This window comes from Kogia breviceps, chromosome 13 (genome assembly GCF_026419965.1).
Source record: "Kogia breviceps isolate mKogBre1 chromosome 13, mKogBre1 haplotype 1, whole genome shotgun sequence".
Taxonomy (NCBI): Eukaryota; Metazoa; Chordata; class Mammalia; order Artiodactyla; family Physeteridae; genus Kogia; species Kogia breviceps.
In genome coordinates this window covers 3,767,259-3,792,955 of record NC_081322.1, presented here as the reverse complement: position 1 = coordinate 3,792,955, position 25,697 = coordinate 3,767,259, and the positions used below count along the sequence as shown (strand labels likewise).

The window sequence follows — 25,697 nt, the reverse complement described above, 5'->3', positions numbered from 1 at the left end:
TAACTATGACAGACGATACTAAAGACCCGTGCTCCTCTGGGGCCCAGCAATCTGTGGGACAGACCCTACCTGTCTGAGCTGAGTTAAACATCCCCTCCCACGGGCCCCCAGTTTCAGCACACCAGGCTGACTCACTGGTCCTTAAACTCATTCCCAGTTTCCATGGGTTTTTAGTTTTGACACCCCTTTCCTTAGCCAACCTTTCAAATACTCTCCCCAACAGTATCCACATCAACTTCACGTGGTGAAGCGGCTAAAACACTCTAAAGGCAGAGCCTGTACATTCCTCTCACGACTCAAGACTGCGGTGCAAGTAGAAGTGGAGATGAGGAGAGTAGAGAAGCAATCTCCTGACCTTCCCTAGGCCCCAACTAGGCCTGACTCTGACTCCGATCACACTGCCTTCAGACCGTGATGCCAAGGAAGGTGGAACGGCCGTAAGCTGCATGGGGCAGTGACCGGGTGTCTCCGTTCTCTCCCCAGAGCCCAGAACTGTGCCTGCACATGGCAGGTGATGAGGTAAGAAGGACAGAGTATACAAGCCTAGCTTCTGGATTTCATCATCACCCCACAGGAGTCCCCCCTCCTCCTGAACCCCTTATCCCCTATACTCCCTTCTGCCCCTCCAAAGTGAGGGTAAGGCCAGCGAGACTGGCCTTTCACGCTCTAACTTCAACTCCCAAGTAGACACTCATTTTTTCAGCCAGGTATAGGGTGCTATATTTGTGAACAGAGAGCAGTGTCAAAGTCCCCCACCAAACACACATGCATGTACAAATATGCTCCAAGAACAATGGCTGTTTAAAAACATGTGGTCAATGTACACAGTGCTATATTTAAAATAGATAACCAACAAAGACCTACTGTATAGCACAGGGAACTCGGCTCAGTGTTATGTAACAACCTAAATGGGAAAATAATTGGAAAAAGAATAAATACACGTATATGTATAACTGAATCACTTTGCTGTACACCTGACACTATCACAACGCTGTTAATCAACTATACTCCAACATAAAATAAAAAGTTTAAAATTAAAAAAGAAAACGTGGTCAAAAAGAAATATGGTAGCTCAAGAGACATCTGGCCTTATTGTGGGCATGCTGGCTACTAACTTTCTAGGATGTTTCTATGTTAATATCAGTTACACAAAATGGTACTAATAAGTATTTATTAAAATAATAAATGCAATGGAAAATATAAGGTACATTTCGGGTACAAATGGGTATTTATAAGTTGGGGATATTAAGACTCATTGGTTTTCAAATTTTACATACAATTCTTCTTGATTAGATGTACACTTTGAGCCTAGGATCCCAGTCCTAATAATTTTAATGTACTCATAAAGTGAAAAAATAGAAAAAAAAAACCACAATGACATCAGAATACCTACTCTCATGCCACCAACGGGTATAAAAATGTCCTATACCAGTCTATACTTTCCTATATACTATAAACCAAGACTCACTTACTTGTTCAAAATATCTAAAAATATAATATAGAGAAGGGAAATTTTATTTTTGCTGTTTTTCGAAAAGTACAGCTCTTTCAAAGTTTTGACTCCAATGTATAAAGTGTTAATGATGTAGTAAAAGTAATACTTTCTGTGTTTATACACTATGGGACATATTCTGTATTTGCTAGATATGTGTCTTTGAAAAGCCCAATTTTTATACATTGCTTTGGATGTGTTTTATTAAATACCACCATTTGGGGGACTTCCCTGGTGCTGCAGTGGTTAAAAATCCGCCTGCCAGCGCAGGGGACATAGGTTCGAGCCCTGGTCCAGGAAGATCCCACATGCCACGGAGCAACTAAGCCTGTGTGCCACAACTACTCAGCCTGCACTCTAGAGCCCGTGAGCCACAACTCCTGAGCCCATGTGCCACAACTACTGAAGCCCACGAGCCTAGAGCCCGTGATCCGCAACAAGAGAAGCCACCAGCCCCCATTCACCCCAACTAGGGGAAGCCTGTGTGCAGCAACGAAGACCCAATGCAGCCAAAAAAAAAAAAAAAAAAAGATAAATAAATAAATTTATTTATTTTTAAAAATACCACCATTTGATATAACAGCACAAAATGGTATTTTTGCAGAAACTGCCCTAGGGCAAAAATCTTTGGGCTCATCAAATGTGTAACAAATGTGTAACTATTACTGTTCTGAAAGTCCAAAGTAGACAGAGTTAGGCAGAAAACTTTACACTTGGGCAGAAACCTCAGTGGAGAGAAGTATTTAATGAACTGATAAAACAAACGAAGAAGCACACAACTACAGTGTGAGAATGAAAGCACTCAGGGCACAGAGCCTTGCTCATTTCTTTCTCTCCCTGAATGATGTGCATTCTTTCACCATACTCATCGCTATTTCTCAACACCATCTTTCTCTCTGCCCACTTTTACCTTCCCCTCTGACTCATCACCTTCTTCTTCAGCCTCATCTCATAAGCTACTTTTCTACTTTGAAACTCCTTCACCCAGATTTTCATGAAACTATAGCAAGGAGATCCTCTTGGAATCAGAGTAGTGCGAATGAATCAAAGACAGGGGAGCACAGAAGAAGGGGGGTGAGAGGGTGAAAGGAAACAGGGCAGACCTATTCTGCCTGAGTCTGAAATAGCCCTCTTACACAGCAGCAAGGTAGAACCCACTAAGCCTCTAAGTTGGCTAAGAAATACCATCTACCTACACTAGGTAGCTCATTACAGAAAGCAAGGAAGCAGTCTCAGGTTTCGTAAGTGGATAGCCAGAGCATGGGTGAATACCTTCCCTCTGATCTGCTAGTGAGAGGTCACTTCGTTCTAGTGGCTACTCTCACTACTCCGGCTTGGCCCTCAATATTATATTATTTGCCCTTCACAGGCTCGTGGACAGCTTTCACATGAGGCACGTTCACAAAGCTTCCCGTTTCATTTGTGATTTTTTTTTTTATACAAGCATGATTAGGAAGGAATTAACCAGCACCGAAAGGCATATTCTACCTTTGCTGTCAATTGCTCTGCGATTCCAGAGGTGGGAAAGCTCTGAGGTAGGAAAGGAGGACAGACAGGAATGAGAACTCCTGGGTGTGGCTGGCTATATGGAGATTTGAGGACCTTGACGAGGCCTGAACTCTTAAGTATGCAAAGTGCAATTACCTGCCAAAGAGCTTGCCTGATGTTCAGCTCTGTACAACTGTGTAGTGGGAAACCCTGGTGCAATGTTTAAATAACCAAAATCACAGAGACGAAGGGAAGGATACACCTTTCCCAGTTTTTGTAGGTACAGCAGCATAACCTCAGCGTACACTACATAGAAGAGAGACTTAAAAAGGAACGACTCCATTAAAAAGTGCTTTTTAACCATTTTCAAGTGCAACAGCTAAATAAGTAGCTTATTTCTCAGTGTCAAACTTGAGATCTTCTGAAAAAGAATACACTTTGCTAAAGAAGTTAAAGCCACATCAATGCCAAAGAATCATTTTGTCTCACACATAAGTAATTCCAGCACACGTTTTTTTCCACGACACATATCCCATGTATTGTACTGTGTTCATACCATTGACTCTAACAACGAACACCAAACTACAGGAATATATTTCCATTCCTTGGGAAGGGAGGCGCAGTCCTAACGTGTAATGTTAACCTCCTCCGCCGCTGGGATGCAGGGCAATACTGCAAAAGGACTGGAAATGGCAAAACATAAGATCATTTCTAAAATCCTGTTAGCTTAATTGTTTATTTCAAAAACTTGTAAATGCTTTAAACCCAAAAGTAACTGAAGAAAATAAATGGCAAAATATAAAAATAACATATTAGCACAACTCTTCCCCTTAGAAAAGCTGCCTAGCTCAGCCAACTAACGATCTCTGTCAAACTGCAACACCCAAAGGGAAAAGTTTGCCAGTTTAAGACAATTATATACGTGTGGGCTTCTGGGACCACCTCTAGGTGCTGCTGTAGAGACCCCCTTTCCTAAAGATTCCCTACTTCTTTCCCGGTGTTTTAACCTTCCCCCTCCCCCTGACCGCACTGCACTGCGCAAAGCCTTCACAGACAATCACTTCAAGCCTATCTGTTGTTGAAAAAGCCTCGGAAACTAACCTCCTCCAAGGTTCAAGGAGCCGAACAACGGCTTTTGCCTTTTCATTCCGAATTATAGTCTAGATGGACGAGCTAGACAAGAAAATATTAGCAGGTGTGTCAAAGCAACCAGGAGGCCAAAAGAAGCAAAAGGACAGCGACCACTGGGCCCTCCGCCCTCCCGAGCCATCTCACCGACGGAATATTGCTAAATGTTAAAAACGATCCCTGTGCAAAAGAGAACTGTCAGAGCTCGGAAGATGTGGGACCACAGGGTGGGGCAGGCCTGCGCCGAGCTCTCAGCAGCCCAGGCTCCATCTGAAATGCCAGCTCCTGCATCCGAGAACCTGACGAGAGATGGTGGAAGCTCAGAGGAAACCCGGGCAAGCGTCGAGGGGAGGGGGAAGACTTAACGTTCGGATCAGATTAACCAGTGCCCCAGCGCCGTCTCCGCGCCCGGCACCTCCTCGGATCCGCAGCATCCCAACAGCCGCAGGGGGCGGGGGCGCTGCCGGGCCGGGCGCTCCGAGGCCGGCGGCTGGTGTCTCCTGCGGGGCCAGGCGAGGATGGAGAGCTTACCTGTGATGGACAAGGTCCAGCGGTAGAACTCCACGGTGTCGTTGAGCGCCGTGGACACCACGTTCAGGACGCTGCCCGGCTCCGAGTCCAGGAGCCCCATCGCGGCGGTGAGCGGGCGCCGGCGTTGGGAGGAGGAAGCGGAGACCCCGCGGGAGGACCGACCTCAGAGGCGACGGCGGACCGAGCGAGCGGCAGCCGGGGACCCCTCTAACGGCGGCGGCCCAGCTGCGTCTTCTCCCCTTCGTCGGGGCGCCGCGGCGGCGGCGGTGGCGGCGGCGACGATCCGGGCGGAGGAGAAGGTACTGTCAAAGCTCCCGGGAGGAGGAGGAGGAGGAGGAGGAGGAGGTGGAGGAGGAGGAGGAGATACTGCCGTGAGCGCCGGGCGCTGCACCCATCTGCCGCCGCGCGCCGCCGCCGCTCCAATCTCCTCGGTCGGCGTCACGTGGCCGCGCGCGGGGAGGAGGGGCCGGCGCGCCCCTCCTCCCGCCCGCGCGCGGGACTTTGCGCAGGGATACTGCGGCGGGGAGGGGCCTGCGGGGGCCGGGGCTGCGCAGGCGCTGGCCGCCTCGCGTCCCTCGTCCTCGTGCTCTACGCGTGGTCTGCGGAGCGGGGCACCGCGGCCTCCCCTTGCCACCTACCCCTGCGGGTCTCCCCTTTCCCCTTCCCCTCCTCCCTCTCCCATCGGGCCCCTGCGGAGGAGTATGTCGCCTTACCACGCGTGACCTCGCATCCACCCTGGATGCGCCTTAAGAAACTGGACGGGGAAGAATGGGCGTTTGGTGGGGAAGGCTGAGGTAGGCGACGTGCTTTGGTCCTTACCTGTCATTCACTTCGATTTCCCTTCGGTTCTGTTTGCTTCACCCCCACCTGCACAGACTTGACACCATGACAAGGGAGATACACAAGTTATTCCTCTAATTTAGTAAAGGGATGTTTGTCTTCACAGCTGCAGTGATGGAGAATGGACTTTGCGGTCTAATCGTTAGCAAGTTAACAAATAATTTGAATGAATGCTTGCATGTGTTCCGTAGGCCCTTTTAATATACAGAGCATCGTCAAAGCAATTTAATTGTTAAGTAAGGTTCTAATAATTAAATGAGGTCATGAGGAAAAGAGAGAGGGCCGAGAGAGGCCTTACAATTAGAAAAGTCCGCTTAGACCTGACGGAGTTGTGGTGAATCTAAAATGATAATTGCTCAGGAGACAAAAGACAATCTAGGTGAAAGAGGGAAAAGTATTTTTTTAATTGTTTAGATAATAAGAAAATGATGGGAGGTAACAAGATAATCTTACCCCTGAAAAAGAGCAAAACTACATACAGTTCGTAATTTGATAGTTTCTGATATTGAACAAGACCTTTTGAGAAGAGTCCAATAACCTTTTCACCTACTTGGTATTTAAGCATGTCGCCTGCTTTTGTGTAACGTTTTCTCCAATTGGTGATTTAGGATGCTATATTTAAAGGCCATTGAATGCAGTGTTAGTTACTGTTTCTGCTCTTTGACACTGTTAAAAAAATCTGAATACTATCTTTTATCATAGTTGTTTGATGTATTTCTTTTCCAACTGACCCGTTATATGTTCTTTCATTTTATATTATATTGGAAGCATCCTAGAGTATAAGAATTATTGGGGGTTCCTTTTTGAGGACCCAACCCAGTGCTATAAATAATAATTAATAAAGTATCTATGATGATGTCAAAATGATAACATATTTTTTCAGAACATATCAAGGACTACATGTGGCAGACCCTTTAGGGAAAGAAGTGATAACTAAAAGTAACTGCTTTATTGTATCGCTCAAGCAACCACAGTCTTCATTAAATGCTCTATTTGTGAAATTAACAAAATAAAATGTAATTTATCAAATATATTTATCAGATTAAAGTGTTTTAGATGGAAATTATGGTTTCTCAACTCTCAACTGCAATTTATGTGTGTCAATCTGATCCTAGAAGCTATTAGCTATATTAAAAAAAAAGAAACCCAGTCAAGTCTCTGTATTTGGAGAGAAATAATGTTCAACAATCTACTTATGTACTTTGGTGGTCTAGCAAGGTTGAGATTAGTTTGAACTTCACCTAGAAAACTGATGACTCCTTCTGTATTGTGAGATCCTGGATGCTTCCTTTGGAGAACAGATCCCCATCCTCTGTCCCATTCACACGCACGAAATCGCAGCATCTCGTTTAATAATACAGTGTGAAATTCTTAAAACCATTTCAGAAGAGTATTTCTCCAGTCTCTCTTTCATAGTGAGGCCAACTTAAGTCCCTCTATTCACTAGGGGGCGCCTGTCACATGCAAGAAAATCCTAGACAAGTGAAGACAGATATGTCAGGAGTGGCACTTCTGACTCCTTCACGCCCTACTTGGTACAGTAGTATGTTTCTTTGCATTTGTGAGCTGTCCAAACATACACCGAGACCCAGAGCCCTAGAACTTTCCTGCGCTGGAGCCCTATCACCCAGCACTGAGACTGACAGGCCAGTCCTCAGTTCACAAGTGGTTTACAAACACCGCTGGCTGACCAGACCCAAAGCCTGCCTACCGTGATTGCGCAAAGGGAAGGAGACCTGCTGTCCACTCAGCTAGAGTGACAGCCATCTAACAAAGATCTTGGTAGCATTGTGACAGAACAAAATCAAATACAAGCATCCATGGTATCTGCAAAATTTTGAGAACAGAGTTCCTTGTTGAGGACTGAATAAAAATGCAATACAGTTACCTACAAAAAACTAAAGGAGAGGATATGATTATAATAAAATGATTTTACATAAAATAGCAAAAAAATTGTGTGTGTGTGACTCTAAAGGTTTTTTCCTTGTGGTCACCATGAGGCTCACATGAAATAGCTTAAAATTATAACACCCTATTTTACACTGATAACTTCAACTAAATTTCTTTTTTTCAAAATTTATTTTATTTTTTTTTGTACAGCAGGTTCTTATTAGTTACCTATTTTGCACATATTAGTGTATATATGTCAATCCCAATTTCCCAATTCATCCCACCACCACCACCACCACCACCCTCCCTGCTTTCCCCCATTGGTGCCCATACGTTGTTCTCTACATCTGTGTCTCTATTTCTGCCTTAAAAACTGGTTCTTCTGTACCATTTTTCTAGATGCCACATATATGAGTTAATATACGATATTTTTCTCTTTCTGACTTACTTCACTTTGTGTGAGAGTTTCTAGGTCTGTCCACGTCTCTACAAAATGACCCAATTTCATTCCTTTTTATGGCTGAGTAATATTCCATTGTATATATGTACCACTTCTTCTTTATCCATTCATCTGTCAGTGGTCATTTAGGTTGCTTCTATGACCTGGCTATTGTAAATAGTGCTGCAATGAACATTGGGGTGCATGTGTCTTTGAATTATGGTTTTCTCTGGGTATTTGCCCAGGAGTGGGATTGCTGGGTCATATGGTAATTCTATTTTTAGTTTTTTAAGGAACCTCCATACTGTTCTCCATAGTGGCTGTATCAATGTACATTCCCACCAATAGTGCAAGAGGATTGCCTTTTCTCCACAACCTCTCCAGCATTTGTTGTTTGTAGATTTTCTGGTGATGCCCATTCTGACTGGTGTGAGGTGACACCTCATTGTACTTTTGATTTGTATTTCTCTAATAATTAATGATGTTGAGCAGCTTTTCTTGTGCCTCTTGGCCAGCTGTATCTCTTCTCTGGAGAGATGTCTATTTAGGCCTTCTATCCATTTTTGGATTGGGTTGTTTGTTTTTTTAATATTGAGCTGCATGAGCTGTTTATATATTTTGGAGATTAATCCTTTGTCCGTTGATTTGTTTGCAAATATTTTCTTCCATTCTGGGGGTTGTCTTTTCATCTTGTTTATAGTTTCCTTTGCTGTGCAAAAGCTGTTTTTCATTAGGTCCCATTTGTTTATTTTTGTTTTTATTTCCATTACTCTAGGAAGTGGGTTAGAGAAGATCTTGCTGTGATTTATGTCAAAGAATGTTCTTCCTATGTTTTCCTCTAAGAATTTTAGAGTGTCTGGTCTTACATTTAGGTCTTTAATCCATTGTGAGTTAGTTTTGTGTATGGTGTTAGGGAGTGTTCTAATTTCATTCTTTTACATGTAGCTGTCCAGTTTTCCCAGCACCACTTATTAAAGAGACTGTCTTTTCTCCATTGTATATCCTTGCCTCCTTTGTCATAGATTAGTTGGCCATAGGTGCATAGGTTTATCTCTGGGCTTTCTATCCTGTTCCATTAATCTATATTTCTGGTTTTGTTCCCATACCATATTGTCTTGATGACTGTAGCTTGTAGTATAGTCTGAAGTCAGGGAGTCTGATTCCTCCAGCTCTGCTTTTTTTCCCCTCAAGACTACTTTGGCTATTTGGGGTCTTTTATGTCTCCATACAAATTTTAAGATTTTTTGTTCTAGTCCTGTAAAAAAATGCCATTGGTAATTTGATATGGATTGCATTGAGTCTGTAGATTGCTTTGGGTAGTTTAGTCATTTTCACAATATTGATTCTTCCAATCCAAGAACATGGTATATCTCTCCATCTGTTTGTGTCATCTTTAATTCCTTTCATCAGTGTCGTATAGTTTTCTGAGTACAGGTCTTTTACCTCCTTAGGTAGGTTTATTCCTAGGTATTTTATTCTTTTTGTTGCAGTGGTGAATGGGATGGTTTCCTTAATTTCTCTTTTTGATCTTTTGTTGTCAGTGTATAGGAATGCAAGACATTTCTGTGCATTAACTTTGTATCCTGCAACCTTACCAAATTCATTGATTAGCTCTAATAGTTTTCTGGTGGCATCTTTAGGATTCTCTATGTATAGTAGCCTGTCATCTGTAAACAGTGACAGTTTTACTTCTTCTTTTCCAATTTGTATTCCTTTTATTTCTTTTTTTTCTCTGATTGCCGTGGCTAGGACTTCCAAAACTATGTTGAATAATAGTGGTGAGAGTGGACATCCTTGTCTTGTTCCTGATCTTAGAGGAAATGCTTTCAGTTTTTCACCATTGAGAATGATGTTTGTTGTGGGTTTGTCATATATGGCCTTTATTATGTTGAGGTAGGTTCCCTCTGTGCCCACTTTCTGGAGAGTTTTTATCATAAATGGGTGTTGAATTTTGTCAAAAACCTTTTCTGCATCTATTGAGATCATCATATGGTTTTTTATTCTTCAGTTTGTTAATATGGTGAATCACCTTGATTGATTTGCATATATGGGTGAATCCTTGCATCCCTGGGATAAATCCCACTTGACATGGTGTATGATCCTTTTAATGTGTTGTTGGATTCTGTTTGCTAGTATTTTGTTGAGGATTTTTGCATCTATATTCATCAGTGATATTGGTTGGTAATTTTCCTTTTTTGTAGTATCTTTGTCTGGTTTTGGTATCAGGGTGATGGTGGCTTCGTAGAATGAATTTGGGAGTGTTCCTCCCTCTGCAATTTTTTGGAAGAGTTTGAGAGGGATGGGTGTTAGCGCTTCTCTAAATGTTTGGTATAATTCACCTGTGAAACAATCTGGTCCTGGACTTTGGTTTGTTGGAAGATATTTAATCACAGTTTCAATTGCATTACTTGTGATTGGTCTGCTCATAGTTTCTATTTCTTCCTCATTCAGTCTTGGAAGGTTATACCTTTCTAAGAATTTGTCCATTTCTTCCAGGTTGTCCATTTTATTGGCACAGAGTTGCTTCTAGTAGTCTCTTAGGATGCTTTATATTTCTGCAGTGTCTGTTGTTACTTCTCCTTTTTCATTTCTAATTTTATTGATTTGAGTCCTCTCCCTCTTTTTCTTGATGAGTCTGGCTAAAGGTTTATCAAATTTGTTTATCTTCTCAAAGAACCAGCTTTTAGTTTTATTCAGCTTTGCTATTGTTTTCTTTGTTTCTATTTCATTTATTTCTGCTCTGATCTTTATGATTTCTTTCCTTCTACTAACTTTGGGTTTTGTTTGTTCTTCTTTCTCTAGTTCCTTTAGGCATAAGTTTAGATTATTTATTTGAGATTTTTCTTCTTTCTTGAGGTAGGATTGTATTGCTATAAACGTCCCTCTTAGAACCGCTTTTGCTGCATCCCATAGGTTTTGGATCATTGTGTTTTCATTGTCATTTGTCTCTAGATAGTATTTTTTTTAATGAATTTGTTTTATTTATCTATTTTTGGCTGCATTGGATCTTCATTGCTGTGGGCAGGCTTTCTCTAGTTGCGGCAAGTGGGGGCTACTCTTCGTTGTGGTGCACGGGCTTCTTATTGCAGTGTCTTCTCTTGTTGTGGAACACGGGCTATAGGCACGCAGGCTTCAGTAGTTGTGGCTCACGGGCTCTAGAGCGCAGGCTCAGTGGTTGTGGTGCATGGGGTTAGTTGCTCCGTGGCATGTGGGATCTTCCCGGACCAGGGCTCGAACCCCAGTCCCCTGCATTGGCAGGCAGATTCTTAACCACTGCGCCACCAGGGAAATCCCTCTAGGTAGTTTTTTATTTCCTCTTGATTTCTTCAGTGATCTCTTGGTTATTTAGTAATGTATTGTTTAGCCTCCATCTTTTTGTGTTTTATACGTTTTTTTTCCCTGTAATTGATTTCTAATCTCATGGCATTGTGGTCGGAAAAGATGCTTGATATGATTTCAGTTTTCTAAAATTTACCGAGGCTTGATTTGTGACCCAAGATGTGATCTATCCTGGAGAATGTTCCATGTGCACTTGAGAAGAAAGTGTAATCTGCTCTTTTCAGATGGAATGTCTTATAAATATCAATTAAATCTATCTGGTCTATTGTGTCATTTAAAGCTTGTGTTTCCTTATTAATTTTCTGTCTGGATGATCTGTCCACTGGTGTAAGTGAGGTGTTAAAATCCCCCAGTATTATCGTGTTACTGTCGATTTCCTCTTTTAGAGCTGTTACCATTTGCCTTATGTATTGAGATGCTCCTATGTTGGGTGCATATATATTTATAATTGTTATACCTTCTTCTTGGATTGATCCCTTGATCATTATGTAGTGTCCTTCCTTGTCTTTTGTAACATTCTTTACTTTAAAGTCTATTTATCTGATATGAATATTGCTACTCCAGCTTTCTTTTGATTTCCATTTGCATGCAATATCTTTTTCCATCCCCTCACTTTCAGTCTGTATGTGTCCCTAGGTCTGAAGTGGGTCCATATATACAGGTCTTATTTTTGTACTCATTCAGCAAGCTTGTGTCTTTTGGTTGGAGCATTTAATCCATTCACATTTAAGGTAATTATCAATACATATGTTCCTATTACTGTTTTCTTAATTGTTTTGGGTTTGTTTTTGTAGGTCCTTTTCTTCTTTGTGTTTCCCACTTAGAGAAGTTCCTTTAGCGTTTGCTGTAGAGCTGGTTTGGTGGTGCTGAATTCTCTTAGCTTTTGCTTATCTGTAAAGCTTTTGATTTCTCCATGGAATGTGAATGAGACCCTTGCCGGGTAGAGTAATCTTGGTTGTAGGTTCTTCCCTTTCATCACTTTAAATATATCCTGCCACTTCCTTCTGGCTTGTAGAGTTTCCGCTGAGAAATCAGCTGTTAACCTTATGGGAGTTCCCTTGTATGTTATTTGTCATTTTTCCCTTGTTGCTTTTAATAATTTTTCTTTATCTTTAATTTCTATCAATTCAATTACTATGTTTCTTAGCATTTTTATCCTTGGGTTTATCCTGCCTTGGACTCTCTGTACTTCCTGGACTTGGGTGGGTATTTCCTTTCCCATGTTAGGGAAGTTTTCAACTCTTATCTCTTCAATCATTTTCTCGGGTCCTTTCTCTCTCTCTTCTCCTTGTGGGACCCCTACAGTGCGAATGTTGGTGCATTTAATGTTGTCCCAGAGGTCTCTTAGGCTGTCTTCATTTCTTTCATTCTTTTTCTTTATTCTGTCCTGTGACAGTGATTTCTACCATTCTGTCTTCCAGGTCACTTATCCGTTCTTCTGCCTCAGTTATTCTGGTATTGATTCCTACTAGTGTATCTTTCATTTCAGTTATTGTATTGTTCATCTCTGTTTGTTCTTTAATTCTTCTAGGTCTTTGTTAAACATTTGTTGCGTCTTCGTCTTCTCGATATTTGCCAACCTTCTTTGTCTGAGGTCCTGTATCAGCTTTACTATCATTAGTCTGAATACTTTATCTGGTAGGTTGCCTATCTCCACTTCATTTCATTGTTTTTCTGGGGTTTTATCTTGTTCCTTCATCTGGTACCTAGCCCTCTGCCTTTTCATCTTGTCTATCTTTCTGTGAATGTGGTTTTTGTTCCACAGGCTGCAGGACTGTAGTTCTTCTTGCTTCTGCTGTGTGTCCTCTGGTGGATGAGGCTATCTAAGAGGTTTGTGCAAGTTTCCTGATGGGAGGGACTGGTGGTGGGTAGAGGTGGGTTTTGCTCTGGTGGGCAGAGCTCAGTAAAACTTTAATCTGCTTGTCTGCTGCTCTGTGGGGCTGAGTTCCCTCTCTGTTGGTTGTTTGGCCTGAGGTGACCCAGCACTGGAAGCTACAGGCTCTTTGGTGGGGCTAATGGTGGACTCCAGGAGGGCTCAGGCCAAGGAGTACTTCCCAGAACTTCTGCTGTCAGTGTCCATGTCCCCGTGGTGAGCCACAGCCACCCTGTGCCTCTGCAGGAGACCCTGCAACACTAGCAGGTAGGTCTGGTTCAGTCTTCTACGGGGCCACTGCTCCTTCCCCTGGGTCCCGATGCACACACTATTTTGTGTGTGCCCTCCAAGAGTGGAGTCTCTGTTTCCCCCAGTCCTGTCAAAGTCCTGCAATCAAATCCTGCTAGCCTTCAGAGTCTGATTCTCTGGGAATTCCTCCTCCCATCGCCGGACCCCCAGGTTGAGAAGCCTGACATGGGGCTCAGAACCTTCATCCCCGTGGGTGGACTTTTGTGGAATAAGTGTTCTCCAGTCTGTGAGTCACCCACCCAGCAGTTATGGGATTTGATTTTATCGTGATTGCGCCCCTCCTACCATCTCACTGTGGCTTCCCCTTTATCTTTGGATGTGGGGTATCTTTTTTGGTGAGTTCCCGTATCTTCCTGTTGATGATTGTTCAGCAGTTAGTTGTGATTCCTGTGCTTTCGCAAGAGGGAGTGCGCGCACGTCCTTCTATTCTGCCATCTTCAGTTTAAACCGCAAAATATTTTTAAATGTCTTACAGCCCATACAGAGTTAACAACATAAATCAGGCTATCCATTTTTTTCCTAGTGTTTCAACCTTTCCATGTTGTCAATATCATCAGCCACCTGTGCTTTCAAGGTGAACCTAGGAATCTGTTGAATCAGAAGTGAAAGGGAGGGCTTCCCTGGTGGCACAGTGGTTAAGAATCTGCCTGCCGGGCTTCCCTGGTGGCGCAGTGGTTGAGAATCCGCCTGCTGATGCAGGGGACACGGGTTCGTGCCCCAGTCCGGGAAGATCCCACATGCTGCAGAGCAGCTGGGCCCGTGAACCATGGCCGCTGAGCCTGCGCATCCAGAGCCTGTGCTCCGCACCAGGAGAGGCCACAACAGTGAGAGACCCACGTACCGCAAAAAAAAAAAAAAAAAGAATCTGCCTGCCAATGCAGGGGACACAGGTTCAAGACCTAGTTCAGGAAGATCCCACATGCCACAGAGAAGCTAAACCTGTGCACCACAACTACTGAGCCTGTGTCCTAGAGCCCATAAGCCACAACTACTGAGCCCGCGTGCTACAACTACTGAAGCCCACGTGCCTAGAGCCTGTGCTCAGCAGCAAGAGAAGCCACTGCCATGAGAAGCCTGTGCACCACAACGAAGAGCAACCCCCCACTCGCCGCAAGTAGAGAAGGCTTGCGCACAGCAACAAAGACCCAACACAGCCAAAAATAAATAAATAGTTATTTATTTAAAAAAAAATAGGTGCAAGGAAGTAGTCTGATAAAGAAGAGCTATAGAGAGACCTTAAATCTTACAGAAGTAGATTTTGCCAAGTGGATAATACTTACAGAAAATGCAGAAAATCAATGGTAATAGTAATTGCTGTCTATTCATTCCAGTCTTCTGTTTAATTCCACTCACCATTTTGCTCTTACTCCATAAAGGTAAAAAATATGTAGTACCCATTTCATAATACAGGTTCTTAACTAATTTGGAATTACAATCTTTGCCTTAATGCATATTTCATTTAAAAAATTTTAAGATTTTTTTTTGTTACCTCATATACAATTACTTTTATTATATTAAGTGGATATAGATTCTCCTGATAATTCATGAGTATTGAAAAAGTAACAAATAATACAGTGAAGTGAAAATCCCCCATAATCTCATCTCATTTATTTTTCCAGATTTTTATATGCCAATATAAGCTCTCTTTTCTTTACACAAATGTTTATTTATTTTAATGTTATGCTATCATCTGCTTTCTAAAAACTTAACAATAGATAGGGAGCACTTTTCAATGTAAAAATACTGACTACTTAATATTCCATTATATGGATATTCCATAACTTATTTAGCCACTACAATTTAGCTTGTTTCCAATTTAAGCTATTATGTCAATTTAACTATTAGTACCCCAGTATACACAATTTTGTGAATTTGTCTAATTAAATTCTTAGCATAAATTTCTGCAAGGGAAATTTGTGGGTCGGGAGCTTTAAGTTAAAATTTTTGGTACATGATTGATTACATCATCCAGAAATACATCAATTCACAATTCCAACAAAATCTATGAAAGTGTGCTCATTTCTTTACACCCCATTCTTCTTACTGAATTTAATTATGCTTTATAATCATTACCGATCAGATAGGCAGATAACGATATTGTTGCTTAACAGTTTATCATGTTTATTGGCATTTTAGCTTCTTTCTTTTGAGAATTGCCTGCTTATATTCACTGCGCACATTCTATCGTCTCTATTTTTCTTACAGATTCATAAGGGATTTTACATAATAAAGTTATTAACAACTTGCTAGATATGTTGCAAATGTATTTTTCCAGTTTATTTTTGTTTTACTGGATTTATGATAATAATCTTTAACTGGGCATATTGGACGCTGGCATTAGGTTAACCTCACTCATCACCGTCTCTGCCAGAATTATGGGTCAGAATGGTCTTTTTCAAGCTGTGTAACCTCTGGCAGTTCTGACCTACACTTCTAGGAGCATATGCTGTCCATTCCCAAGAATCTCAACGACAAATATCTTGCATTGAGTATTCATTATTTTGAGGTCCCCAGTATGTACACGCAGTCTAGACTCTTTCTGTTTTATAGATCAATGCCATTGGTCCAATCTCTCTTCACATAGCCATACTTCAAGCATTCAAGGGCATAGTGATGAGTGCCAAGCCATGGTATCACTCCCAGTTCTTCCTGGCTTGGTTACACACAGAAAAGTTCTATCACACTCAATTGAGTATTTCTGGGTTTCCAGTTCCTTCATTTACTACATCCTATAATATCTCCATCTTCACCAGTGATATCAACCTTGGCCAAGAAATCTGATAATAAATGGAAAGTGTTAAGGGGAACAACTCTTCACCCTGCTCTTATCCTCTGATTACTGAAGGCCACCGATTACTGAAGGTCACTGACTCTAGTTTCATCGCCTTGTTATCGTGGAAGACAAAGGGACCCCTGAGGGAAAACGAATTCACATGACAAAGAAAGAAACTGGCTGTATTTCAAGGACTTAGTAGAAAGCCTGACTCTTGGTTCCAGGCCAGCATTTAGCTGACTCCAAGAGCCATCATTCACCAGCCATCCTGATATTCTGGGGATGCCTTCAGGGAAATGGCCATCTGTGATTGAATTTAAAGAAAGTTGCTAGTAATGAACTGCATTGTTTGGGGCTCAGCACCTGTGAGTGGGACACTCACACGAGATGAACAACTACACAAAAATGAATGACCTTCCTGGTATCTTGGAGAAGCAGCCCTGACCCTGAAGAATCCACGAATGAAACTAAAAGGAAATAACTTAAGCAAAGTCTTGGCTTCTATACCATCATTTATAACTGGTCCCCCTTTCTCATTCTTCTTCGCCAGCTCCTCCTCTTTCTGACCCTTGAATGTCAGAATTCTTTCTGGTTGCTTTCTAGTCTTCTCTTTTTCTTATATTATACCTCCTGCTTGAATTATGTGATCCATCCTCAAGCCATTGGTTGCCATCTGCTTATAACTCCCAAGTGTGTATCTCCAGCTTACATCCTTCTTTCAAGCTCGTATATCTCACAGCTTGTGTGGTATTTTGTCTGTGACGGGCCTCAGGCATCTGAACCTGAGATGTTAGAACATGTCCCCCCCACATCTGTTCTTCCTTCATATTCTTCCATTACTACCTGTGCCCCAAGCCATCACTGACACTTTATCCTCCCTTACCACCCGCATCCAATCCATGAACAACTCCTATCAGTTCTACTGCAAAACATATCTTGGGGGCTTCCCTGGTAGCGCAGTGGTTAAGAATCTGCCTGCCAAGGCAGGAGACACGGGTTCGAGCCCTGGTCCAGGAAGATCCCACATGCTGGGGAGGAAGTAAGGTCGTGCGCCACAACTACCGAGCCTGCGCTCTAGAGCCCGTGAACCACAACCACTGAGCCCACGAGCCACAACTACTGAAGTCCACGTGCCTAGAGCCCGTGGTCCGAAACGAGAAGAGACCACAATGAGAGGCCCGCCCACCACAACGAAGAGTAGCCCCCGCTCGCCGCAACCAGAGAAAGCCCGCATGCAGCAATGAAGACCCAATGTAGCCAAAAATAAATAAATAAATAACTTTAAAAAAACATATCTTGACGCCTTCCACTTCTCTCAGCTCCACTGCATACACTTTAACCTAAGCCTCCATCACCTCCTCACTGTAATCACCTCAACCACCCTTTAACTGGTCTCTCTGCACCCATTTCTTTCCTCCACACACAGCAGTTTAAGTACTCTTTTACATATCCTTTTTTTTTTTTTTTTGCGGTACGCGGGCCTCTCACCGCTGTGGCCTCTCCTGTTGCGGAGCACAGGCTCCGGACGCGCAGGCTCAGCGGCCATGGCTCACGGGCCCAGCCGCTCCACGGCATGTGGGATCCTCCCGGACCGGGGCACGAACCCATGTCCCCTGCATCGGCAGGCGGACACGCAACCACTGCGCCACCAGGGAAGCCCTAAGTACTCTTCAAAAATTGACCATCAGATCATGGCAAATGATATATCTGTTAAGGAGTTAATAACCAAAATATACAAAGATCTCAGTATCAAAACAAAAAACAAAAAACAAAAAACCAACCTGATTAAGAAATGAGCAGAGGACCTGAATAGACATTTTTTCCAAAGAAGACATACAAATGGCCAACAGACACACTTGAAAAGATGCTCAACATCACTATCATCAGGGAAATGCAAATGGAAACCACAATGAGATATCACCTCACACCTGTGAGAATGGCTATTATAAAGAAGACAAGAAATAACAAGTGTTGGTGAGGATGTGGAAAAAAGGGAACATTTGTGCGCTGTTGGTGGCAATGTAAATTGGTGCGACCACTGTGGAAAACAGAATGGAGGTTCCTCAAAAAATTCAAAGCAGAACTGCTACGTGACCCAGCAGTCCCACTTGTGGGTATTTTTCCAAAGAAAATAAGAACACTAGTTTTATTGCAGCATTATTTACAATAGCCAAGATATTGAAGCAGCCTAAATACCATCAATAGATGAATGGATGAAGAAGATGTGGTGTGTGTGTGTGTGTGTGTGTGTGTGTGTGTATATATATATATATATATATATATATATATATATATATATATATATATATATATACACAATGGAATACTACTCAGCCATGAAAAAAAATGAACTCGACATTTGTGAAAACATGGATGGACCTAGAGTGTATTATGCTAAGTGAAATAAGTCAGATGGAGAAAGACAAATTCCATATGATTTCACTTATATGTGAAATCTAAAGAAGAAAACAAATAAACATAATAAAACAGAAATAAAGTCATACATACGGAGAACAAGCAGGTGTTTGCCAGAGGGGAGAGGCATGGTGGGGGTGAGTGAAACAAGTGAGGGAAATAAATTCCTGGTTACAAAAAAAAAAGAGTCACAGGATGAAATGTACAGCATAGAGAATACAGTCATTAATATTGTAACAGCTTCGTATGGTGACAGATGGTAACTAGACATCCTGGTGATCGTTTTGTAATGTATAGATATATTGAATCACTATGTTGTGCAGCATAACTGCAGGCCAATTATTCTTCAATTTTTAAAAAAGACCTAGAATAGCTAACACAATACTGAAAAAGAACTAAATTGGAGAACTTTCACTGCTTGATTTCAGGACTTGGTGCAAAGCTACAGTAATCAGGACAGTGTGATATTGTGGAAAGGATGAACACACAGTAAAATAGAAAAATTGTAGAACCCAGAAATAGACCCACACATATATAGTGAACTGATCTTTGACAAAGGCACACAGGCAATTCAATGGAAAAGGGGTAGTCTTTTCAACAAATTGTTCTGGAAAAAATTGTATGTCCATATACAAAACAAAACAGCAACCTAGACAGAGACCATGTATCTTTCACCATGGTTAACTCAAATTGGATCACAGGCCTAAATGTAAAATGCAAAATAATCAAACTTCTAGATGAAAACATAGGATAAAATCTAGGTGATCTTGGTTTTGGCGATGAGTTCTTAGATGCAACACCAAAGTCACGATTCATGAGGAAAGAATTGATGAGTCATTAAAATTAAAAACTTCTGCTCTGTTAGAGACTGTTTAGAAAATGAATAAACAAGCCACAGACTTAGAGAAAATATTTGCAAAACATTTTTCTGATAAAGACTTGTATCCAGAATATACAAAGAAGTCTTAGTATTCAGCAATAATTTTTTAAAAACTCAGTTTAAAAATAAACAATAGATCTGGACACCTCACCAAAGAAAATATACAGATGGCAAATAAACAGAAACAGACTCACAGACTTAGAGAATGAACTTATAGTTACACAGGGGTGGGGGAAGGGTGAGGGAAGGGGGTAGTTAGGGAGTTTGGGATGGACATCTACACATTGCTATATGTAAAATGGATAACCGGATAACTGACCAGAACCTACTGTATAGAACGGGGAACTCTGATCAATATTATGTAACAACCTAAATGGGAAAATGATATGAAAAAGAATAGATACGTGTATATGTATAAGTGAATCACTTTGCTGTACACCTGAAATTGTCACGACACTGTTGATCAACTATACTCCGATATAAAATAAAAAGTTAAGAAACTAAAATAAAAATAAACATGTGAGAGGTTCAATGTCATGTATCATTAGAGAACAGCAAATTAAAACAAGATATCACTACATGCCTATTAGAATGGCTAAATTAAAAATAAAAACAAATTTAAAAAACCTTGACAATACCAATTGCTGGTAAAGTTACAGATCAGCAGGAACTCTGATTTACTGATAGCAGAAATGCGAAATGGTACAGCCACTTTGGAAAGCGGTTTGGCAGTTTCTTGCAATGCTAAACATAACCTTACCATACAACCCAGAAATTGTACTCATGGATAGTTGCTCAACAAGTATGAAAACTTATGTCTACACAAAAAGCTGCACATGGATATGTATAGCAGCTTCTTCATAATCACCAAAAACTGAAAGCAACCAATCTGCTCTGCAATAGATGAATGGATACAGAAATTGTGGTGCATCCATACAATGGAATATTATTCAGCAATACAAAGAAATAAGCTAGAAAGCCATGAAAGACAGGGATGAAACTGAAATGTATATTGCTAAGTGAAGGAAACTAGTGTGAAAGGGCTACATACTATATGATTCCAATGATTTGACATTTCTGAAAAGGCAAAACTATAGAGACAGTAAAAAGATCTGTGGTTTCCAGGGGCTCAGGGAGATGGGAAGAGGTTGAATATGTCTAGTACAGGAAACTTTGTAGGGTGATGTAACTCTTCTGTATGACAGCGTAATAGTAGATAAACAACACTAAAGCATTTTTCACAATCCATAGACCTTTTCTGCAAAGAGTGAACCTTAACATATGAAATTTTTTTTATTCATTTAGGAGGTTAGGGAATACCAGGATGGAATGCAGACTGTGACCAAAGAATCCAATTGTATTATAAAATGTATTTAAGAAGGTCAGGTTGAAATTTGCTGACCTAGTAGATTTGGAAATGAGTGGAGTCTGTAAGACTAAAGGCAAAAGGGACCGCACATGGGCAATGTACTCTAGTTTATAAGGTTGTTTCCCACAGGCGTACAAGTCAACAATTCTGATATTGCTCTATGAGTCTGCTGGAACTGAACAATTAAGTAACTGGACGGATGGCACATGGTATGAGCCAGGTTTCTCACTGTTGAAGTGGAAGTTTATAGGTAAGCGACGAAAGGAGGCTAGAGTAATCCATGTGGCAATAGATCAGAGTTGGAGACACAAGTATAATGTCATGTTTAGGTTAATTTAGATACAGATGGTGCCGTATAGATATAGATATGTGTATATTCACGGGTTAGTATATGCACGCATATGTCTTTGCTCTGTCAGCTGAGAGGGTTTAGAAGCATAGACACCCTACTGGCAACAAGCACACTTAGTACCCAGATTTTGGTTTCTACCACTATTCTCCAATCAAAGTAAGCAAGGGATCCTTGGGAAAATGACTGATTCTAGGACTGGGGCAGGAAAGTATAAGAGGATCCCAGAACATCTTTTAGTACTGGGAGAAGTAACGAAGTGCTCAAAGAAAAAACCTGCAAATTGGTGTAGGTTATGGAGAAGGGACACAGGAAACAACCGGAAAAGCTCCCAGTGCCTAGAGCTGGAACACTTTGAGCAAAAAAATAAAGCAGGGCTTTCCTGGTGGTGCAGTGGTTGGGAGTCCACCTGCAGATGCAGGGGACACGGGTTCGTGCCCCGGTCCGGGAAGATCCCACGTGCCGCGGAGCGGCTGGACCCGTGAGCCATGGCCGCTGAGCCTGTGCATCCGGAGCCTGTGCTCCGCAATGGGAGAGGCCACAACGGTGAGAGGCCCGCGTACCGCAAATAAATAAATAAATAAAAATAAAGTAGTATTGAACTGTAACCCGAAGTGTAAACTAATATCCATGAGTCCATATGGATAGAAGTGATTGAATGCATGAATACATGGGGAAGAAGAGATAAGTATCTCTTGCAGAAGACTTCTGAATAATTTAGGTAGCTAGTCCACGCTCGAGGGGGTGGGGCATTACAGCCTGCTCCTTAAGTAAGGGCTGCATGTAGTGACTTCTTTCCAAAGAGTACAATGTGGAATGGGAAGAAAAACAGTAACTTTAGGGTGGATAAATCTGACAGACACTACCTCAGCCAGGTGATCAAGGTCAACAGCCATGGTGATAAGAAATATTGATAATAGGTACCCTTGCTCTGATGTGATAAAGATGGCATTTTTACCTCCGTGGTCTTTCTCCCCCAAACCCATAAGCCCAGCCTAATCATGTGAAAAACATTAGATGGTTTCCAATTGAGGAATATTCTACAAAATATCTAAGTAGTTCTCCGCAAAACTAAGCTCATCAAAAGCAAGGAAAGTCTGATAAACTGTCATAACCAAGAGGAGCCTAAGGACACAGGAAAACTAAAAGTAACGTAGCATCCTGGATGGGATCCTGCAATGGGAAAAAAACACTAGGTAAAAACTAAGGAAGTCTGAATAAACTACTGGCTCAATACTGGTTTAATAATCGTGGCAAATGTGCCATAGGAATGTAAGATATGCATAATAAGGGAAAGTGTGTGGAATATATGGGAACCCTGTACTTTGCAATTTTCATGTAAATTCAAATTGTTCTAAAGAATAAAGATTATCTTTAAAATCATGAATAAATAAAATGTGAAAAATAATTATAGCCTTTTGCAATAATTTCAATCACATGGTATATCTTAAAGAAATAACTACCAAATGTATCTTATGGTAAAAGAGGTTGAATAGTACCTAAGCAATAAGCATGTTGTGCAATTTAAATGAGGTCAACCATGGAAAGTAGTATGACTACTCAGTGAATGTTGTTTGCCACTGTTCTTGTTGTTATGGAAGCTGACTCTGACTCAGGTTCAGTCCTCAAGGAATCAGCAGTGCAGCAGAGAGACAAGTAAGAAGATGAGTATAATAAAGGGTAATAAGTGATGACAAATGACTCTTCCCTTACTAACTATGTGACCTTGTAATCTGAGTTAATCTCAGTGCCTCAGCCTCTGGCACCCAAAAAATATAGCACTAATAATGATACTAATCTCAACCATACCATAGATGACAAGTTACACGCAGAAGTATGACGGGGCTCAATGGAAACAGTAGTATCTCCTCACCTAGACTGGGGATGTCAGTGGCTTCCTAGAAAAGGTAATAGCTAAGATATACGTCATGAATACATGTTAACTAATTCATGTATTCATTCAACAAACATTCAATGAGTTTCTACTATGTTTATCAGGCACTACCCCCATCATTTTGTGAGAATCAAATCAAGAGTGATTTCCCCATCACATTTCAGCCTTCTATAATTTTTATTTTTCTTTTAAAGAATTGACATTAGCCAATTTCATATCTGGGGCTAGCCGGCATTCTTTAAAGAAAAATGTCTTTGTACATTGGACACTGTTGTCCTAGCCAGAGCATATATATATAGAATTAAATTGCAGGGGTTTGGCAGTAACTAGGGCCTAAACGGTCATAAAAGTAACCCAAGGGCTTCCCTGGTGGCGCAGTGGTTGAGAATCTGCCTGCCGATGCAGGAGACACGGGTTCGTGCCCCGGTCCGGGAAGATCCCACATGCCGCGGAGCGGCTGGGCCCGTGAGCCTGTGCGTCTGGAGCTTGTGCGTCTGGAGCCTGTGCTCCGCAATGGGAGAGGCCACAACAGTGAGAGGCCCGCGTACCACTAAAAAAAAAAAAAAAAAAGTAACCCAAGTTTTAAAGTCAAGCTAGAAAGTGAAAGAAATATTATGATCTCATGCCCTACTGAGAAGATCACTTTACCAAGAAACTCAATCAAGTCTGTACGTAATAAGGTCTATCTGGTAGAGCTGGTCTGCAAACTCACAAATTTTAATTGTCAAAGATGAATTAGATTCAGCAACATTTTTAAAAATTTTTATTTATTTATTTTTGTCTGCATCGGGTCTTTGTTGCTGCGCACAGGCTTTCTCTAATTGTGGCAAGTGGGGGCTACTCTTCATTGTGGTGCACGGGCTTCTTACTGCGGTGGCTTCTCTTGTTGTGGAGCTTGGGCTCTAGGCGCACGGGCTTAGTAGTTGCGGCGCACGGGCTTAGTTGCTCCGCAGCATGTGAGATCTTCCCAGACCAGGGCTCGAACCCGTGTCCCCTGCATTGCCAGGCAGATTCCTAACCATTGTGCCACCAGGGAAGCCCTCAGCAACGTTTCTTATATTACTAGTAAGATTTTGGTCCAAAATAATACAAAAGATGTCCAAATAAAGGATGATATATGAATTAGTGTTGGGCACAAAATCCTCAAAACTGTGAAATAACTGGTTTCTTGGTAAATCTGTGGTGGTTTGCATTCATTTATTCTTTTTTGATCTAGAATAAGTAAGAATAAGACCAAAGGAAAACAACATAGTTTGAGCACATTTTATTAGATCCTAACTAGTAGGTTGCTTATTTTACTGATAGAATTTTCCTTTGGCACGTTGTCTGCAACAGATCATAGATTTTAAGAGCAACGAGGGACCTAAATACTATGTTATAATGGAAAACATCCTGGTCCAGGAATCAGGAGACCTCAGTTCTATTTTTATTTCTGGCCCTAACATGTGTGGCCATGGGCAAATCACTGGTCTCTTTGAGGTTCTCCTTATCTGATAAATGAAGATAGTACATTCCCTATCTTCTTCATATAATTGTTGTGTGGGTCAAATGAGATAATGATTATTAAAGTACAGTTAAAGCATGGCATTTTTATTTTTTGGCCAGTGAAAATAGTACAGTACCATAATGATGGATATATGCCATTATGCTTGTCTAAACCCATAGAATGTATAATACCCAGAATGAACCCTAAGGTGTCTGTGGACTTTGGGTGATTATGATGTGTTAACATGTGTTCATCAGTTGTAACAAGCATACCACTCTAGTGGGAGAAGTTGATAATAGAGAAATCTATACATATGTGGGCCCAGGGGGTATATGGGAAATCTCTTTAACCCAAAACTGCTCTAAAAAAAAATGAAGTCTTAAAAAAGGAAAAACAAAAAGGAGGGAGGGAGGGAAGGAAGGAAGGAAGGAAGGAAGGAAGAGAGGGAGGGAGGAAAATTTGTACTTAATTCCAAAGTCCAGGAGGATGGAGTCAGTATTAGATTTAACTTTATTTAGAAAAATATTTTTACATGCCCAAATGTTATGTAATAATTCATGTTGATTATATGTTTTTGCCAGTGAAAGAAGAGTAAAACTGAGTGTCTTGTCTTGGCACACACACACAAAAAAAGCATGGCATTTTAACCACTGAAATTGTTACCCATAAATTTACTTTAAAGAGAGTAAGTTCTTTAGTGAATATTGAAAAGATTTTTAAAAAGCTTTGTGGGGCTTCCCTGGTGACGCAGTGGTTAAGAATCCGCCTTCCAATGCAGGGGACATGGGTTCGATCCCTGGTCCAGGAAGATCCCACATGCCGCAGAACAACTAAGCCCGTGTGCCACAACTACTGAGCCTGCGCTCTAGAGCCCACGAGCCGCAACTGCTGAGCCCACGTGCCACAACTACTGAAGCCCGCACACCTAGAGCCCACACTCTGCAACAAGAGAAGCCACCACAATAAGTCCGCGCACCACAATGAAGAGTAGCCCCTGCTCGCCACAACTAGAGAAAGCCCACCTGCAGCAACGAAGACCCAATGCTGCCAAAAATAAATAAATACATAAAATTTATTTTTTAAAAAAGCTATTGTGATATATCTTCATTAATAATTGAATTAAGTAACCATATATAATGTTCTGAATTTTACTTTGTAAGTACAAAAAGGAAATAACCATCGCTATTTCTTCCCATGGGGAA

At 41.4% G+C, this 25,697-nt stretch overlaps 2 protein-coding genes across 4 annotated transcripts in view; one reads left to right on the top strand and one right to left on the bottom strand.

Moving 5' to 3' along the window:
* The window catches only part of ELOVL4 (ELOVL fatty acid elongase 4), a 32,320-nt gene extending 27,224 nt beyond the window's left edge, over positions 1 to 5,096 (bottom strand). The window contains exon 1 of the mRNA XM_059083881.2: positions 4,640 to 5,096. Coding sequence (XP_058939864.1) covers positions 4,640 to 4,739 — 100 coding nt within the window. The 5' untranslated portion in view covers positions 4,740 to 5,096. The remainder of the gene's footprint in view (positions 1 to 4,639) is intronic.
* A 76-nt stretch (positions 5,097 to 5,172) lies between these two features.
* Positions 5,173 to 25,697, top strand: part of TTK (TTK protein kinase) — an 87,410-nt gene continuing 66,885 nt past the window's right edge. The window contains exon 1 of one of the 3 annotated variants that reach the window (XM_067011263.1): positions 5,173 to 5,433. The gene's annotated coding sequence lies outside the window, so the exon portion shown is untranslated. The remainder of the gene's footprint in view (positions 5,434 to 25,697) is intronic. The other 2 variants (XM_067011267.1, XM_067011266.1) reach the window with 2 other exon arrangements.